Source organism: Lycorma delicatula, chromosome 9, assembly GCF_047948215.1.
Source record: "Lycorma delicatula isolate Av1 chromosome 9, ASM4794821v1, whole genome shotgun sequence".
NCBI lineage: Eukaryota > Metazoa > Arthropoda > Insecta > Hemiptera > Fulgoridae > Lycorma > Lycorma delicatula.
Window position 1 is genome coordinate 127,084,421 of NC_134463.1, and position 21,220 is coordinate 127,105,640.

General features: G+C 29.9%; 1 protein-coding gene across 1 annotated transcript in view; it reads right to left on the reverse strand.

The window, feature by feature from the left end:
- The window catches only part of LOC142329984 (leucine-rich repeat flightless-interacting protein 2-like), a 37,384-nt gene that overhangs the window by 1,546 nt on the left and 14,618 nt on the right, over positions 1 to 21,220 (reverse strand). Inside the window, exons 3-6 of the mRNA XM_075374977.1 lie at positions 13,918 to 14,066; positions 11,047 to 11,193; positions 7,628 to 7,744; positions 5,569 to 5,758 (exon numbers count right to left, since the gene is read on the reverse strand). Coding sequence (XP_075231092.1) covers positions 5,569 to 5,758; positions 7,628 to 7,744; positions 11,047 to 11,154 — 415 coding nt within the window. The 5' untranslated portion in view covers positions 11,155 to 11,193; positions 13,918 to 14,066. The remainder of the gene's footprint in view (positions 1 to 5,568; positions 5,759 to 7,627; positions 7,745 to 11,046; positions 11,194 to 13,917; positions 14,067 to 21,220) is intronic.

Genomic DNA, 21,220 nt, shown 5'->3' on the forward strand with positions numbered 1-21,220 from the left:
ATATTTACAGATTTATGTCAGAAGTTAGATCACATAAAGGATGGTTGTCTAATCACACTATAAATCAGCTCATGTTTACTTCAATTGCTTGTGTATATAACAATCACGAATTACATTAAATAATGTTTTACAACCTAGAATTATTTTCATCTTGTGTCACATTAATTTTATCTATTACAGTTTTGTACATACATCTACATTTGATATCACCCTGTTTATCTTGCATATACACAATGCAACACTTACATGGTGCATTTTCTCATATTTATGAAATATATTATCACATCATATACTTCACATTCTACTCCATCTAGAGAAGATCACACATTAACATCCCAGATCCACATACTGTCATTACTTATATTTATTAGCAGTTACGAGAGTCATTCAATGATTAAGTGATAAACGACTAGGAAAATTATTATTTATTTAATAACGATGAAACTAACACTACTTTTCCACACAATCCCTGGTCACATTTAGGCTTCTGTCCACTAGTAGAGAGCTGTTCACCTTTGTCTCTGATTCTTGACCTGATTATTCTTGTTGGACTTCTTATTCTTCTTGACAATTTAACAGAAGTGGGCTTTGGCCTGCCCCTTCACTTCTCTCCTCCTTTGCCTTCTCCTCCCACCACATTACATCACCATCTACTGTTGCCATTTGCCTCTTTAATTATCGAATGACCCTTATAATAATTTTCCTGTGAGAGTGAACTACTATAAAAATTAATTTAAGCTTTCATCAAAGTACAAATACATACTGCTACAGAACCGATGTATGTAAACCTAACTCTCACCTCTTAAAAGTTTTATAAATTTTTATATAAGTTAACAGAATTATCACTACAACACATATCACATCCATTATATAAATATCACATTAACATAAAAATTAATATAACTGCAGATGTTTAACCTAATTTTATAATCAAAATTAAATTACAGCAGAGTATAAACCTATAAATTAAATAAGCTTCTCATAATATAAATAAAATTGTAAACATAATAGCAAAGAAAATACAAATACAAAACTGTAACTATTGTAATAGTAATAAAGTAATATACATTTTTTTGTTATAAAACAAAATTTTCCTAAAAAGTTAGCATAAACAATATAAACCATATTTTATTACAACAAAATTGATTGTATAAGCAAATTAAAAAAAAAAAATTATAAGATATTAAATTTAATACTGCAAATTATTATAGCATTAGAAATATGACAATAGATATTCACATCACACTAATATCACAGGTGCAACTGAAACCACTGTAAAACTAGAGAGAACGGACTGGAAGATAACATCTGATGTGATCTACATTTTACACAACCAATAATTATTTTTATCTAATAGTGTAAGTATAATCCCTTTAAAATTAGGTAAACCCTGAGCATTCCAAAACATGACAGTACCTATATTTTTACTGCTGACCCTCCAAGATATCACTCCATTCCTCAGTCAAGGAACAATCCAAAATACATTGATTCTCATTTGCTTGTAAGCAGAATGCTTGAACTTCTGCGGTTTATCATGTCTCAAAAAATATTTCATTTGTCACAATAGTTATTTTCTTAATCCTAATAACTCTTTCTGACTGCTTCTCTTTCTGATGTACTTGCATAGGAAAATTCTGTGAAATATTGATTACAGTTTACTTTAACATGCAACTATATCTTAATAATAATCAACCTCATTAAAACAGATCGACCTCCTGGCACTACTTATATTTCTTAGTGAGATACCCTAACCAAAGTTTCTTCTTTAGTAAGCAAACACCATAATCTTCATGCCAGAAAATATTTTCATTTTCATATTATACCGAATTAAAAATATGACTTTTTTGTTACTACTGATCTGATTCAAAAGGGATTTATTAAACTTATTACAAAACACTCCTCTAAATCACAAATTTTCTTTCAAATAATTACAGCTGACCGTTCACCTTATCTACACTGTGTTCAATGTCTTAGTCATTTTGACATTCGAATCGTTCACTTATATTTTTAATTCTTCAAATTAATTTTCTATACACCCAATATTTAAGTCAAAGCACACTCCTTTCGCTCATTTTGAAAAGTTAATACAAAAAATAAACAAATGTGTTTATAGAGTATGTATATAATAATAATAATTTTCTGATATCAATACTTATTTGTATTAAAAGTAGCGAATGTAGTAAATGCAGACTGCAATAACAATATCTATCAATATTTTGTAACTTTTAACAGTAAGAAAGAAATACAAAGTACAAACAAAAATAGTAATTTAAAATCGGTAAACTAGTAATAGATAAATAGATATTGTTGGTAAATGGTAGGAGATACTTCCGTATACCAACATTCTAACAGATAAACAGAGCAAAGGCAGTTGACCTTGAGCTTGTTCAGTTACACTGAAGAGTAAGCGACCTTACAAGCAAAAAATAAGACACAAAAAAGAAAACGTTTACGTAAAATATTAATACACTAATAACATCATTGAAAACATACTAAAACTTACAGTAAAGAAATATTTAAACCAGCATACAAACCTAATAACCACTTAATAAAATATTTAATAAACAAAACTAACAATAATAAAATAAACAATCCATGTGGAATTTATAAAATAACATATAATGATTATGATTATAATTATATAGGAAAAACAAATAGCTCCTTTAAAACTAAATTTCATCATTGTTATAGAAATAACAAAAATAATAAATTATGTTTATCTAATATGGCAGACCATCGAATAAATAATAAACATTTTATTAAAGATATTAACACAAATTTAGAAATATTAGAAATTAATAAACATTACAAAATTAAATATATTAGAAAAATATTACATATATAAATACAAACAAAACTTTAATTTGATAAACCATCAGACAGCATTTGAGGGAAATGGACTTTTAAAAACTGCAACAGATAGCAGCATTCATATACGAGGGTTATTTTTTTTCTAGGTCTGATTGGTCACGAAATAAAAACCTACGGAAAAATCGGATGAACCTTTGCACATATGTGTAGCGCAGTGTCTGTAGTATGGCCTTCAATCACGCTGCATCACTTCGTTTAGTTCTGAACACGCAGCTAGCACGTAAACATGTCTACAACAATAGCATCTCCTGCCAAGTGTGAAGTGCGTGCGGTAATTCGATTTCTTCAGGCTGAGGGGTGTAATGCGGCTGAAATTCATCGACAAATAAGCAATGTGTACAGTGAAACTTCAATGAGTGACGGCAAAGTGCGACAATGGTGCAGGAACTTTAAAGCAGGACGTACAGATGTTCGTGATGCAGGCGGTCAGGGAAGGAAGCAAGTGTCAACCGATGATCTTGTTGAGCGAGTGGAAGAGGCAATGCGAGAAAATCATCGTTTCACAATTTCTGTATTGGGAGATTAGTTTCCTGAAATTTCAAGGTCGGCTCTCTCACCATTGTGAGTGAGACTTCAGTACCACAAACTGTATGCGAGATGGGTTCCCAAGATGCTGTCAAACGATCACAAAACAATGAGAATGGATGCCTCTCTAACGTTTCTCCAGCGTTACCACAATGAAGGAGAAGATTTTTTGAACAAAATTGTCACGGGGGATGAGACATGGGTGCATTTCGAAACTGAAGAATAATCTAAACAGTGGATGCATTCTCATTCTCCCAGTAAACCAAAGAAGTTCAAGCGAACCTTTTCCAACAGAAAGTGTACGGCTACACTTTCTGTTCTGGGACCGGAATGGAGTTCTCTTGGTGGAATTCATGAAACGTGGCACGACCATCACTGCATGACTCTTCAACGTCTATGAAGGGCAATTCAGAATAAGCGGAGAGGAATGTTGTCATCAGGCATTGTCTTTCTCCATGACAATGTTAGGCCGCACACTGCAGCTGTAAGAAAGAAGCCCCTGCAGCGTTTTCGTTGGGAAGTGTTTGATCACCCACCATACCCCCTGGACTGGGCTCCATCCGATTTTCCCCTCTTTGCTCACATGAAACGCTGGCTAGGAGGACAACATTTTGACACAGATAACGAGCTGCAGACCAGCGTAGAAACGTGGCTGAAAACACACGTGGCTCCGCTCTATGACGAGGGTATTGAAAAGTTTGGTACCACTCTACGTTAAATGTCCAAATCGGAGTGGCGAATATGTAGAGAAATAGCGTAACTATGCAAGTACTTGTTACAAATAAAATTTTTTTTATTTTCACTGTGGTTTTAATTTCATGAATGATTGGACCTTAAAAAAAATAACCCCTGTAATAAGTTAATATACAACTTTCATTATAATATTACAGTAATATAACAAACATTATACCATGTGCACAGTTTATTTTAGTATTCTTAAAATCTTTTTAATATATAGTTAATTGAATAATTCAATCATGAGTAAGGCTGCAGGATCCTGTGAAACTACTTTGATGATAAAAGTAAGGCAACATATGTCTATCTCAATATTCAGTACTAGGTGGTTTATATTAATAAAATTTAAACATAATTATTATTATAATTCTTTTCATGTGAAACAATGAAACAAATTTTTAAATTGTAGAATGTACCTACAGCTCAAAACAGAAGAAAAACACTTAATTTTAGTTAAAAGAATGCAATAGCTAAATGGCAAATCCAGAGGTTACATGGGTTTACCATGTTTACCCAGGTTACATGTGTTATCAACATGTAAAGGTTATCATAAAACATAGTAAAATTTCTTCCTGTTACTGTGATACAAGGGAGAGCATAATGAGATACTTTTCCTTACGATGAAATTAAAGAAAGAAAGTCATTCGTGTATCACATACGTACATTTTTCTCATAGTTTTGAGATCTATACTAAATTTAAACTTAATTCGTATCTTCTAGCTTCGACAATCATATATTTTATATATGTTGATCAAATTTTGTTGAATGGTATTATAATTCAGAAGAAAAAACTCTAAGTGCAACATTACAAAAAGTATTCACAAATATGTTTAAAAGAGTAAAAAGCTTGCATAGAGGTTCAGTGGTGGGCATCTCCACAATCTACCATTTATAATTTATAATAATTATTATAAATTGTGCTCTAAATGGTTTTTTAATCTCTGTACTATGATTAGGTATTGAAACTGCTTCAAAGTTGTATTTTGTTAAAAAAAAAAAAAAGTAATGTAACAGTTAAAAGAGTTTTTCTTCTGAATTATAATACAATTCAACAAAATTTGATCAACATATATAAAATACATGATTGTCCAAATCAGAAGATATAAATTAAATTTAAATACAGTAAATTTCAAAACCATGACAAAAATATACATATGTGATGCATGAATGACAAATGTTTTTTTCAACTGGAATCTGTCAGATACCTATACTATATTTATTTTTATTTAATAATCTTATTTACAATTCATTGGGTTGTGTGACTTCTGGATTATCTGTTTAACAATCTTGCACTCTAATTATCAGAGGTTTCTAATGTCCAACATTCCAACCACACCAACAATAGGCTTGAAGAAGACAGTCCCCAGCATATATATAACTAAACTATGTATTATATTTAAAATAAACATGTTACAATGTATTTTTAAAAAAACTGACCTAATGAACCTTCTCCTACATTTTGTAAAGCACTGGCTACTTGTGCAGATACTAGTGCCCGTTTTGGTGGCCTCTTGCTATTTGTCTTTGTCTTTGAATTATTGTTGTTTGTTACACAATTTTGATCGTTGTCGCTATTCTCGTCCTCGCTTGTTGAATATTCACCACCAACTATTACTAAACCTTGTTCCTGTAATACATGCATAAAAAGAAATTTATTAACACTAAAAAATTTATTGTAGAAAACCTTTCTAAATTCTGGTATATATACATATATACATATATATAATTAATTTAGCAAAATAAATTTTTATTTTGTCTATTATTTTATACCAAACTAATACCAAGAAGTGATTTTCATGGGATCCCGCATCTTCAGTTGGTACTTAATTCTATAATTACACTAAATTCAATTGTTTTTTTTTTTTAATTTTGAAATTATACTGTTTTATAATCTTGAATTTTGTTATGAACAAACACTGCCCAGGACTGGAAAGATGTAATATTTAAAACGTTGCATTTTCCTTTATTCATAACATCACTGTTGCCAACTGTTATAATTTATTATGATTTTAATTAAATCCTTCAAATGTTACCTGGTGGTTCATCACTTCATATTTTAGTTTATATTTATAAATATAATATTTTTCAAGTATATTCATTTTTTTATTGTTATTACAAACTTCCAAAATCTCTATATTATTTTTGCAATCAGTAATACTATGTTTACATTCTAAGTTCATAAGTTTCATTTAATATTAAATTTAATCTAGCACAGTGGTCAATATGTTGATGAATTATTCGAATTAAAAAAAATATATATATATTTTAAGTACATAATAGATCCAAAAGTCATGCACATCAAAGTAATAAAAAACTTATTAAATAATAATATTTAAAGATTTATTTATTTTCACAACAAATGCTCAAAATGGCTACTCTGTTCAGTAATACATGTATGAATTCTTTTTGCTCTCTTTGAGGCCACTTTGTGGAACACGTGTATACTGATGTTGCTAATCTCTGTTGTTATATTCATCTTTAGTTCCTCCAGTGTGTGTGGCGTTTTTAGAGACATTTCCTTTAAGACAACCTCACAGGAAGTAGTCTGGGAAAGTCAAATCGCGTGAATGATGGGGTAATAATCCTTTAGAGATGATATGCTTGCCAAAACTCTAGCGCAAGAAATGCATGATTTCATTAATGTGCGACACATGGCACTGTTCTGCTGGAACCAACAATCATGTTCATCATCGTCAAGAAGCGCAATTAACTGTGTAATGGTGTCTTAGTATACAACACTGTTCATTGTTTAAAAGAACGAACAGGTTCTTTTTTAAAAATCTATGATTTTTCATACAAGCACCAAACGTACGAATCTTCACTGTTATATATTTACTACTCTTTATTTATGCTTTTGAAGTATGGATTTGATAAAACTCATAAAATGCTTTAACATATTTATGAAATTTAAGCTACAATACTGGTATACGCCCAGATCAACTGAAAATGTCTGAGGTTATACCGGTTTTTAAAGCCGGTGATAAAACTAATCCTAGAAATTATAGACCTATTTCTCTTGTCTCTAATTTTTCAAAGATATATGAAAAACTATTATTATTATTATTATTATTATATAATAGAATTTTGAATTTCCTGAATAGATATAATATTCTCTCCAACTCACAGTATGGATTTAGAAGTATCTTGGAACTAAAGATGAAATTTCTTAAGTTATATGACATCATTTATAAAAATCTAGACAAAAGTGCACATACACAATGAAATTTTGTACACACACTCGTCAGACATCGTACTACATAGTTCCTTGGTTGTCTGAGAGATGGTGCTACTTGTATTAACTAAAGCAATTTAGTTCAGGAACTTTTCAGACTTACTGTGCAAGATGATGAAGGTCAGCTGGCTGGAATGTGTCTTCAACGATGAGTTCCTTTGGTGACTATTAACAATTAAAATTAAATTAAAAGACCAACAAATATATACGTCTAGTAATCTAAAATTGCCAATTTTTTTTTTGTTGAAAGCAGACAAAAATTACCTCGATCAGTCTATCACGTTCTTCTAATTGTGCTCTAGTAAATTCCAAATCTTCTTGCAATTTAACCGCTGCACTTTTTAAAGCTTCAAATTGCCTACATTTTTCCCTATGCTCTCTCTATAACAGATAAAATGTCACCATTATTATATATACAATAAATATAAATAGAATACAATTATATGAACGATGAACAAAAAATCCTCAAAAGTCAAATTACAAAATTATTTATGAGGGATGTTATTTGATAAATAATAAGGCAAATAACTACTGTTTTATCTTTCTAAACCTATGATCTGATACATCAGATTTCTTTTACGTTTTTAATTTCTAAGTTTAATTTTTCATCGGGTTTTAAAGCTAATGATTTTTTTTTCAAATTAATAAAGATTAATTTCTTGTAATTAATAGTTTCAGAGTTCTGTTTTGGAACATTTATTTTGTGCAGATCAACTGCAATTATTATTATTAAAGGGTTGCTTTAATGCTAATGTCTAGCATTAAGGAAATTATAAAATTTTATCAATCTTATACGGCAAGTCAATTTTTAAAGCGGCACAACTAAACAATGAATTGCATACCTTAAAATACCGCATAATTTTCTAAACTACAGCTCAGAATGGTTAAGAAATAGGTGTAGTTTTAATTATTCCGTTTTTCTTTAATTCACCTTACAAAGTACACTCGGTCAAATGATGCATTATAAATTGTCACTAATTTAATTTCTCCATCATTCCCTAAAATTCTTTCTACTTCAGCATCCCTACTTACAACGATCTTAAGTTTACATGGCCATGGTTTTCTTGATGTTAAAAACACCCGCACAATGTACAAGGTTTCTGATCATTAAATTCAACACTTTCAACACTTACTTCTTTCTTCCACCATTCTTGTAACGTGTTCAAACCGGTCAGATTTTTCTTATTCCTATTCCATCCCTTCTTCCCTGATGTTTCTGTGTCTTGTCTGAAAAACATTTTAGAAATTTTATTTCCAAAGCTTGTAGTTTATTTTTCTCCTGTCTTTTGCAATCCCAAGTTGCAACACCGTATATTGATATTCACTCCAGATAGATTTTGCAAAAGACTTTTACATTTTTATGGCTCTTCATTACTCTACAGTCCTCTTACACTCAGATAGAAATATCTTGCACGGTTTTATGAACGGCATTAAATTATTGGGATGAATCCCTGCAAACAGTGAAGGAGTCGCGTATGAAGGAAAAGGTAAATGCTTTTTCCATTATATAACATCCAGATGCATCTAATTTTCTTTCTCTGATTCAATTCCATTTCCTTTTTTTCAAGTAAAATGTATAACAAAACATAATAAGCACTTTGTTAGTCAAAAGTGCTAACAAAACCAACATTTATAATTAATATGATGATCGGTAAACAAACTTCATGCATTACTCTACTCATAACATCAATCTTAAAGTAACTCTAGACTTTCTGAATACCCTATAATTAACCTTATGCCTCTTCATTAACCTGGAAAAATATTACTGTATGAACCATAACCTTTTTTAATGAAATTATTCCTGCTGTACAGAACACATCACCTATACTAATGTACATTGAAAAGTTACACAAATGTAGTTTTATGTATCGGTATTCAGTATACCAAATGTGTTATATTTGAATTATTCATATATTATTCTAAATATTAATCGACCCAATCTATAACTGTCAGAAATATATATGCTGTACATTACACTCACAAACTAACCTCAAGATATATTAAGATAAGAACAGATTCCATTCGGGGATAACTGGGAGAGAGAGTTACAATATATTGGCTTTACAACATTTTTATAATTAACAATAAAATTAAACTAATAAATATTTTAATCTATAAAAATTCCAACCGGTTTCAATTACTAATATGCATTGTGTTTACTATAAACTTGCAAGGTTAATCGACAAACATTTCTGACAGTCATCTAATTCGTATTTAAAATAAACAATTTTAAAAAAGTAACTTTAACTGTTATTTAAATTAACAATAGAATAATAGACCTGATCCAACATCACCAGTATGATTCCCATACAGTGGAGGATGTAGACTAAAAAATAATCTTAGTGCTTTGGTACAAGGATTAGGAATGTAGAGGATGTAAATAAATATAGAGAAAAGAAAGACATCAGTAGTGAAACAGAATGATCAAAATGGAGAAGGCAATCTGCAAAAATACAATTAGACACGCTAGAAATAAAGTCAAAAGTATCTGAGAAATAATTACATATGATAGTGATACTACTGGAACATCCATTGGAGAATTAATAGATTAGAGTGCAATGGCAAAAGGATTTTTATCAAAGTATAGGAATTTAATACAAGGTAAGAAATTCATCCAAATTATCAGTATGATTAATAATAAAAGCATGTTTCTCTATTCTTACTAACAATGTACTAAGCATTCTCATCACTTTGTTATAGCAATTGGTACTGTGGTGGCATGATAGTCAGATAGTCAAATAACATAAGGGGGTAAGGTAGTAAATTCAAATTTTATAGCAGGTTGATAGATGGACTGCATTTTAAATGTGACATATTATATATTATCATTAGTAATATTATATATCTCATAATCTAATATTAATAAATATTTCATTGTTTACTATAAAACCAGATGAGTTACTTTTTTACACTTTAAATATTATTCATTTATTTAATTCTATGTCACAACATAGCAGACTACTACAATAGCTGTACGTCAGTGCTACACTAGCGCTCCTTGTGGTGACAAGAGGTACTATTAACGCAGTATGCCCACTTATCCTCTAGTTTAGAGCATTTTTTGGGGTGGGGATGTGATATTGCAAAACTTCTTTTGCAAAATATTGCTATTGTTTAATTGATAACAAACGTAATGCGCCTAAGAAAAACGTGACCTTAATTATGCAAAATCTCATGATAATGAGGGTGACCCTACTCTACAGCCTCATCCCCTTGACCTTTTAACCTGAAAATTTAATGGCATCAATGCCGCATATATAGAAGTAGTCTGACCAAGTTTGGTCAAAATTGGTCTAGTAGTTATGGAGATATAATGTGATTTAGAGGGCGACATCGAACATATGTACATCTGGTAAAATTCCATCCGGTTTTTTGGGTTCCTTAGGTGTTAAAATGTCAAGATCTGGTGAAGACTGCTTAGCCCAAATTGGACTGACTACAATACTTTCCCTTCCAGAGCTGTAGCTCTGCTAGTGTTAGATGGGAAAGTAAAACTTGAACATATTACCTCTAAACTGAAAAAAACGTAGACTGAAAAAAAAAACAATTAAAACAGAACAAAACTCACACATACTATAGAATGTTCTACATCTTATACAACATATGAAAGTATTCTGCAGCATCATGTTTTTTTTTGTTTTTTTTTTTTTTTGTTAAAAGCACTAATTTTAAATGATTAATACCTGTAACTGTGAATGTTGTTCATCCAGCTCTTCCAATCTGTCCTTATACAATTCTAACTGGTAAGCGGCTGCTGCTTTCTCATTATCAAGTTGCGCATTCGCTATCATCGCTTTTCTAAACTTTTCTTCGACTTCCTTTAACTCTTGCTGTAATAACAAAATACAACTTTATATGAATAAAAGAAATATCTCGACAACAAATAGTAATATATAAGCAAATAAAGTTTGTGGTAATCGTATTTTGTTACTCTATTCAAAAGTTACCAACTACTTGAGAGTTGGCAACTATACAGATTTCATTCCCACTTTATGCAAGCGATTACACTTCAAACAAATCTACTGATTTGTATCTATTCATTCCTATTTATTTCCTTTTATTAGAATTATCATAAGATCAGTAAACATATCAAAAATCTTTTTTTTCTCACCGGAATTCACTTTTTATTCTATGTTATTGAATCTTCATCACTTTTTAGTAATAGTAATAATGAATTACTTCATCGGAATGTATTCAATAAATCATTAAATTTTGAGTATAATCTTTATATTACTGCATCCATAAATCACTATCTGTACAAGAACTAATCAAAGATGAGATTCGTCTGTATTTATTCTTAAAGTTAATTTTAATTTAATGTTGTATTTCACTCTTTTACGATAAATGATAAATTAAGAACTTAAAAACAACTCTGAAAATTGTAAATTCTTCGGAAAATAAACAGTAATTAAAGAAAATTAAAATACCTGTTACGCGAGGTTGTTCAATAATAATTCAAGAGATAAATGGCAAAAACTATTTATAAACTTAAACTGTCTGACATTCAAATTAGAACCACACACAGAAAATATAAGCTGTTTTAAAAGAATTTCCACTATTATAACCTCTTCTGTTTATTTCAAAATGTCAGCTCTGCTTTATATGTGTATCGTGGAAGAACAGCATCTTGCTGTGATAACATTTTTATTTTCTGAAGGTGTAAAACCGGCTGAAATTCATTTACGGAAGTTAAAATAGTACAATTAAAACTTTTTGTAAGTGGATTAAACAGTTTAAATCAGGCAAAACAAGCATCACCAGTTTTCATCATAATAGAAGATTGGTAGAAGTTTTGACTGAGACTTTGCAAAACTGCATTAATTATTTTATTTGAAGGAGATGCATAAAAACGAGAGAAATTTGTAGTGCACTGTTCATTTCATATTATTCATTACAAGCAGAATTACTGCAAAAGATGTTGAATTAGCCTTGTGACGCTTCTGCCCCCCCCCCCCCCATTCAAGCCATGATGGGCTTTAACAGGAGTCGTCTTTCACCCTCTAATGTTTTACATCTCACACCACTTTCTTGTAAATGTCTCATAGATTTCGAGGCAAATTGAAAAACAACATACCACCAAAAATATTGTTTGCAGCAATGAAAATTTAGTTCTAGTTCCCTTAGTGAACTCAACTTCAGTTCATACTCCTGACTTGGTTAACTTACGGACTCCGGTCTGGTCCACAAGGGAGAGGTGGACAGACCTCCTACTCCCACTCGATCCATCGCAGAGTCCTGCATGACATTAACTTGCTTTCTACCATTGTCAAGATGCTGCTACATCTCATGGCTGCATGGAATGTGTAGGACAACAGTGAATTATATACAAAGAGAAACAATTCTTTACTACTGAAATAATAAAGCTCATAAAATGATGGGACAGATGTATGAGTTTAGCCGGGAATATGTTGAAAAGTAGCGTAGAACTTTCACTGTTAATGAATAAATAATAATTTTCCTACAGTTTATTATTTATTGAACAACCCTTGTAAATTTCAGAACTAATTAAATACAGTTTATAAAGATTTTGAATAGAAATTTTATGAACTTCAATTTTTAAAGGCTACAGAAACTAGAATATAGATTTTAACTTATCCCAGAATTATTCAGAGATCGTTAAATACATTAATTTTTCAATACATAAAGGTCAATCACAGTTTATAGGAACAAAGTACAGCTAAAAAAATAAATTAGCCATGAATAATACAGTGTCACCACATTTATAAGAATTTAGCCTGCCAGTATTAAACAGGTTATAATTACATAATTAATATTCCAATTCAAAACGATATGACAATATTACTACTTAACTTTATAATTGCCTTCAAAAAATTTTATTTTCCCAAAACTAAATGTACCTTTACAATCTTATTTAAAAGTCTTTAAAGGTTTTTCTAGTTCTGATAAATCTCTATAAGATAGATAAATTCATATTTTTTTTTTTTTTAAACTTATGTGGCTGAGAAAATATTTTCCCATAACTGTTGTGATCAAATAAAGAACATAAATTAATATTTTATGCTTACAGTATCAACATAACATATACTAGTTCTCTTGCCAGAAAGGTTGCTTTTTCTTTGTAAACTCACAATGACATATATTCAAAATATAAATTATATAACTGATAATTTTCTTTCTTCAACTAAAAATTGTGTACAAAAATGTTTAAAAACTAAATCGCTTTCATATTTTAAGTTTAAATATAAATTGTTTATCTCTTTAAACAATGGTTATTGCCCGTATTTTAGGCGTGACTGTCCCCACCTCCCATCAGGCCATTAATTTCTTTTCACATTGAGTGTACAATTCTTAATAATGTGTGTCACTCATTCGTTACAACCCATATTAGATCTGATAAACCTAATCGGTATGGTCTAACAATACAAATGGTCAAGATCTAATCACAATTCAATCTGCAACCAGTAATTGCATTCAAACACAAAAACAACTATCTACATTTTATCAAATTTGGCTTCCTGGTTCCTAATAAAAAATATGAAACTAATCAGATACAGTTTATTGGCATTACAATTCTAATAGGATGTTAAAATAACCTTAATATCCCTCAGGCTAGCGACTTCCTCTAGTGAATCCTCAGAACTTCATCTGGAAGAATGGTAACTGTTATTTCCACCAGAAAGGACACTGGATGATCGTGGGCTGGCAACAGATGCTGCCACCCGAGATGATCTGTTCAACGCATCTGTAAAAAAAAAAATTGTTATACATACAATTATAATAGACGTTACACCAGATCATCGAGCTAAATGTTCGCATATATTATCAAATGGTGGATAAACATTATTCCTACCAAAAATATTCCATCAAAAGTAACATAAAAATTTGTTATTTAGTGTATAACTTCTAAGTTTTCATACAATGGATCTTCCAACTACTATCCTTTTCCATCAAGTCAAGAAGTAAATTAGGAAATGGATACAAAATGAAGGCCAAAGGAAGCATCTGCTTTAAAAAAATGCAGTAATATCTGTTTAAAAAAAAAAATTATGGTTTTCTCTCTCTTAACCCCGACAACTATGGTAGTAATGATATACAAATGTACAGTAACAATAAACCAATATAAAAAAAACACAAAACTTAAGTAATTGTAAATGAGAAAAATAATTTTGTGGTGTGAGAAACCTGACTGCATTCATTATGCATGTGTTGATGTTTTAAACATATTACTGTTAATATGCGAACTATTTTCCATACTACTAATTAACTACATTACAGGGTAGTTAAAGTTGCCTTTGTGCATTTAATTATTTATAAAAAAAAGATATGTGATGAATCATGATGAAAAGAAAGATTTTTGATGTTGTTACTTCTTTATCAAATAAATTTAACTATAGGAAAGTTGTAATTCAGATTTTCCAGACATTAGTGAAGATGATATGATGGTGATGAAAATTTTTATGGATCAGCTATTACTTCTGAATGTACTTCAAATGATTTATTGAACAACGTAATAAATGACTTGCTGATGATAACATAACAGTGATAGAAAAGCTTATATGTACTAGGAAGAAGTATTGTAATGGTGAAAAATTTTGGTTTTCAGATTTCAATGGAAATATCCATTTTGACCATCCCTGAATCCATTTTGACTAGTTTTGGCATGATGTCTGTATGTATGTATGTACATAGATATGTATCTCACATGATTCATAAACATAGCCATAGAATGTTGAAATTTTGGATTTAAGACTGTTGTAACAACATCTCTGTTGTGCACCTCCCCTTTTAATTGCAATCAACTGGACCAAAAGTATTTAAAAAAAAAACTTTCTTAACTGCAGCCCTCATTGGGAAACTTTTAATGATATATCATAATTTGTACTTATTTTCATTGGTTCCAGAGTTATAGCCCAAAAAAATTTAATTAATGAAATATTTGGTTCTTAAAAGGAAGACACATCAATTGGAATCAGACTTCATGTCCTTTTCTTTTTTTTTTTTTTTTAATTTAAATATATTGATTTATTAATGATTATTAACCTGTGATTGTAAAAAATTTACAATAACCAGTTTCAAAAAAAAAAAAAAAAAAAAAAAAATGTAATAAAAAATATATATATAAGTAAGTATATGGTGTCCACATCAGATTTTTATAAAACGAAAGAATGTTGATCCTCTACAACACAATACTTCTATTATTCTAGTAGTTATTGTTCCCATGCTTCAAACATTCTAAACTTTAGAGCTGCCAACAAAATCTACTATTTAAAATGCACATCTTCTCTATCTTCTGATTTCATTATAAAAATTTACAAATTTTTGTTTTTCATAATTATTTATATTTTAACTCAACTTTCTCAATTTTAAAATGGTTGCTAAACCCACTTTTATATTAAAGGCATTTCAGCCATAAACCTTATTGCACAGTTATTATAGAAAATCAAATCCATAGGCAGTTTCCTATCATAAAATAATACAAGGAGTTTCCTACAACGTACGATATAAGATAAAATAGTATCATTAATTGAGGAGGAATTAAGATAAGAATAGGGGCATAGGTGGTGAGAAAGAATAATTTTCCCATCATGGTAATTAGTTTACAATCTTGCCCACACAACAACAATCAATTTATAAAACTGTTAGTGAACATTTAAGAAATTATATTTAAAACGATTTTTAATACTACTTATTTATGTTCATATTCTAAATAACTGGTCGGTTGATTTTAGAGTTAAATTTACTACATAATTATTAATTTACAGATTGTTTCTATATCAACAACTGATTTTATCAATCTCAGAATATCAATCGACTGATCAATATATCAAGAAAACATACACCACCATTTGCTGTCAATGGTTTCAGCAAAAAAAAGAAAAAAGTTGAAAACATTCAAGCATGTATTCCCATAACAAACTTTAAATAGCTTTCTAGAATCTGTTCTTAAACACTTTGACCGCTGTTTTGATTAACTTTCCAAGAAGATAGAACGTTGATTTTTCAACCAATCATATTAATTCTTTTTGATAATTTTTAAGGAACCAAAGCCAGAATTTTTAAATTTGAAAACATTGGACAACGTTTTATACTTTTAACATCATTTTGGCTATTTCCTGATACGATATTACTAAAAACAAAGACTTTATTTAACTAGTTTTTGTTACACTATCAAAATTGAAATAAAAATTTTGAAATTCCAGAAAAGAGCATCAACAGAAATAACAATTCCAGTAACAAACTTTTTTTTTAGTAAAGTTTACTGAAAAAACCTAACAGCAATGGACAATTTTCAAGTTCTTATGTCATTTGAACATGCTAAAGATATATTCAAATTCTTATTCATAGTATAAACTTTACTACTAACTTTTAGATAAAATGTGATTTCATATTAAAATTGAACATACAGAGGCTCTTTGTAGTGTAACCTCTTTTAGTTTGTACTTTTAGTTACGCTACTTTTTAAGGATTTCTGCTTTGCTTTAGCATTATTAGTTTTAGACAGTGCGGCCTGGACTAGCTTGCACTATTAGTAATAAACAAACCAACAGTAATGGAAGGAAGTAAACAAAGAAGAACTAATAATTATTCTGCCTATAGTTTACTCGTACAATTAAAATCATAAACTGCCCAAAAATGGTCAAGATTACTGTTATTTACCTGGAATAAAGAAAGACGTTTCAATAAAAATAAGTAAGGACATTAGAATTATTAATGGGAATTTTCATAATCTACCGTACATGATAAATACGACTCAACGAACAAATCCTTGTCTGTTGAACCTGTCATCAGTAGAATTGGCTGTTCTTTCTTTCAACTTTGACAGTTGTAATGAACAATAAGTCTGAACAGAAGGTATTAAATATAGTAACGCTGCACAGCAAAATTATTATCAATTTCTCAAAATTGGCCATCACAAATTTACACAACACTTAAAGTGATATTGTAAGAATGCGTTTCTATTAATCCACAGTTTATTAATGGTGCTACTACACATTCGGAGGTCAGGAAAAAATTGAAAATGAGCCGCACACCGTAGGCCAATGGCTTCTATCGATGACAGCTTTATAGATAGAAAACAAATCGCTTATTCAAGATAAATGACAAATTACTCCTGGAGAAACTCTGAAAAACATGAAATAGTAATAAGAGATCATCCCAAATTTAGCAAAGCAAGTGCTAGCAAATTCCTCACCTTTTTCTGTCTGAGCACAAAAAAATAAAATCGGTAGCAATCATATAAGTTAAGCAGCAATACAAAAAGTACAGATAAATTTTTAGATTTTAACTTGAAATGAAACATTGGTACATTATTTCATTCCACAACCATTAAAACAAGCGCATGCACAATGGTGATATTCAAGCTAATCTTACCACGGAAAACAAAAACCACGTTTTTACCTAGGAAAATAATGGCAATCTAATTTTGGGACTTATAGAGAATTCTCTACCTCAACTTTCAACAAAAAAAAGGAAAAACAAAGAACTTTTACTGCTCAGTATGTGTAATACAAATGCCTTCATAAAGTGAGTATGTTCTTTTTGTAATTTTATTTGTATTTTTATAGTAGCTTTGCCATGTGCAATATTGCAACCACATTGTGAAATTACATACATTAGTGAAAATAAATGAGATGTCACTGGTAATTCATAATAATATGAAACTGATTTTTTGCTTAATAAAAAAAAATATATATATATATATATAACATTCAAGATTGCAGAAGTCTTATCACATTCACCGATAATTAATAAAACAAATTTATTTAATAATAATTTTAAAATTAGATTAAAATGGAAAGATATATTCTGAGAATTATATTCATCTTAAGTTGATTTCTCAATACGCAACATATCAATAACTGATTTCAACAAATTACAAGGTGTGTTTTTAAAGTAAGGTCGTTTTTAAAGTAAAAAAAAAAAAAAAAACTGAAGAATATGAAAAAACTTTAATTTATCATTCAAACTACATTTATTTATTAAGTTTTTACATAGCTGCCTTCAATTTCAATTTTTCAAAGTGCTTCACTAAGCTTCTTCATTCCCTTTCAAGAAATTCAACCACCAGTAACTTAAACCATGCAGTAATGTCATTTTGCAAATTGTTGTCATCGTCAAACCTTTGTGATACAGGTCACTGTTTAAGGTGGAAAAGAAGAAAATAATCATTGAGAACCGTCAGAGCTGTAGTGTAGGCAGCTGAAGATTTTCCAATCATCTCACTGTCTAAAAATTTGTCGTGTGTGCCTGGGCATTGCATGAAAAAACAAAATCACATGAAAATACCATCACATGGTATACCATCCCATACTATTTGTTTATTTATAGTTCTAACGTTTTTTAATGTTTTGCAATATGTATTGGTATTCACAGAAGTTCCACAATCACTTTTTTCTTTATTCTTTTTCCGTTTAGCGTCTGAAACCACCATAAGGTATTACTTCAGAGGATGATGTGTAAGAATGTAAATGAAGTGTAGTCTTGTACAGTCTCAGGTCGACCGTTCCTGAGATGTGTGGTTCACTAAAACCCAAACACAAAAGAACAACAGTATCCACAATCTAGTATTCAAATCCGTACAAAACTAACTGCCTTTACTAGTCTTTGAACCTTAGAACTCTGAACTTCAAAATCAGCTGATTTGCGATGACGAATTCACCACTAGACCAACCCGATGGTTAGTTTCATGATCACTAAATTTGACAAGCAAGACAAACTTATCTCAAAAAAATAAAAATAAAAAAATAGCCATATGATTCTTTGCTGAATGATATTGTTTGAACTTCTTCTTTGCCTGGGTGTTCAAATAAGAAATCCATGATGTCTGGTAATGATGCGATCAAACCATTCATCACCTTCATCTTTATATCACCTCAAAAATTTGTGTGTTGTAGCAAGATGTTTTCCCTTATCCGTGTTGGTTAACATCTTCAGCATCCATCTGGCACAAAAATTTTTATAGGCATGTTTTACAGTCAAAACGTCATAAATCCAAGATCATGAAACATCAAAGACAATTATGAAACGATGACGGTTTTCTCAAAATTTTTCACCAACTTTTTCAATCAAATTGTGAACATTCATTTGCCCTTTCTGAAATGGAACATCACCGTCTTACTTTAGTGTCACTTATACAACTCGTAAACATCACAAACTTACCTGTGAGTTTCAGCTACAGAATTGTTTTTCGCCATCAATGATCGGATAATTCCTTGTACTCCACTCGGCAACATCATGAATTGTAGACTCATTATAAATGGATGAATATAAACAACTAACAACAAGATGACTAACTATTGTTTCTAACAACTGACTATTGATTTAAACAACTGAGCTAAGCAAGCGCAATCTGTTTACATCGCGTATAAGCGTGGCAAATTCAAAATTATCCTTTTTAAAACACGCCTCATAGATGATAATAATACACAAGTTTTAACAGCAAAATAATAACAATCTTTTAAAAAGTTTAGTTCGCAAGTATGGAAGCAACTCCAATTTATGACAATAAAGAAAATTTGTAGATAAGAGAGGAAAGAAGAAGAAAAAAGCAACACAAACATACTTGGTGAGCTTTATAAACACATCTTTTATACGCTATTCTAAATTTTATAATTTAAAGCTCAACTCATATTTAGTAACTTTGTTATTTTACTTCAAGACCTGTGGCATTTGTAATTTAGAATATTCTAATGAGTTAATGACATTATTTTGAGGCTATGTTAGACTGTCGGTCAAGAAATCCAAAGAAGTTTAATCGCTTTGTTAGTCGATTTTCATACGCTTCTACACTTCTTCCACTGTCACATTAGTACTTCTACAACATCTACTTCCGTTTTACAAATGCACATGTTATCCATAAACAGTTTATTAAACTTAAAACCATTTTTTTAAAAGTTGGAACCCTAACAATAAATCTATTCAGGGAAAAAATTACTTAAATACTGGATTATGAAAATTATTGGATTAAGCATACACTGTAAGATTGAAAAAAAATTATTTTTTAAATTAGAAAGCCTTTCCCAGTAGTCGTTTGGCCATGAATTAGGGGAATTTTGTAATTTATTAAGTAACTACACGCTAGCTGTCCAATTATAGTTATGAAAAATGCCAAAACTGATCCAGAATGTGTTATGTATTAGAATTTCAACTCCAACAATAATTAGCTAAAATGTTATTTGGCAAGTAGAATGAAAAATTTTTATTTTTTCCTCATTCTGTAAAATTTAGTATAATACTCTATCAACCACTACAATAGAATAGAAATAGCATTTAAGTCTTTCACGCGAAAAGTCCTGGCTTTAAATACTCATTAAGCGTCATTTTTTTTTATGTGTTATATAAATTACACAACATATTTACAATAATGAACATTTTTTTAATATATTTCTAACTGAGAAAAAATGAATTTATCGACTGAAAATATTATTTCAGTTGCTTCAAGACTATTCTAACATGTTGCTTAAAGATATTCTATACTATCAGGTTGATTAACATAACAAAGAAATACCTCCACTAGAGATATACACGATAATGGTTATATAAACATACAAAGAAATACCTATGTCTAATTTCAAGGCCACAAAAATACGTAACAAATGTCTGACTAAAATACTGTGATTTAATTTCATCTACAAACTCACAAAAGCATTTTCCTCAAATTGAGACTACAACAACGATGGATGTGCAATGTTATGAGCTCAATTTATAACCATTAATATAGGCTAATGTAGTAAGGGTTTACAACATTATAATTTGAAAATTGCAAACCTAACAGAATTGTTTAAAAATGTTTTATTTATTTATACGTCAAGAAAAATTACATTGTGTCAGTTATTTTTTTATTTTTAATGTAATATTGATAGTATTTATTCCACCATAATAATTGTCATCAAAATT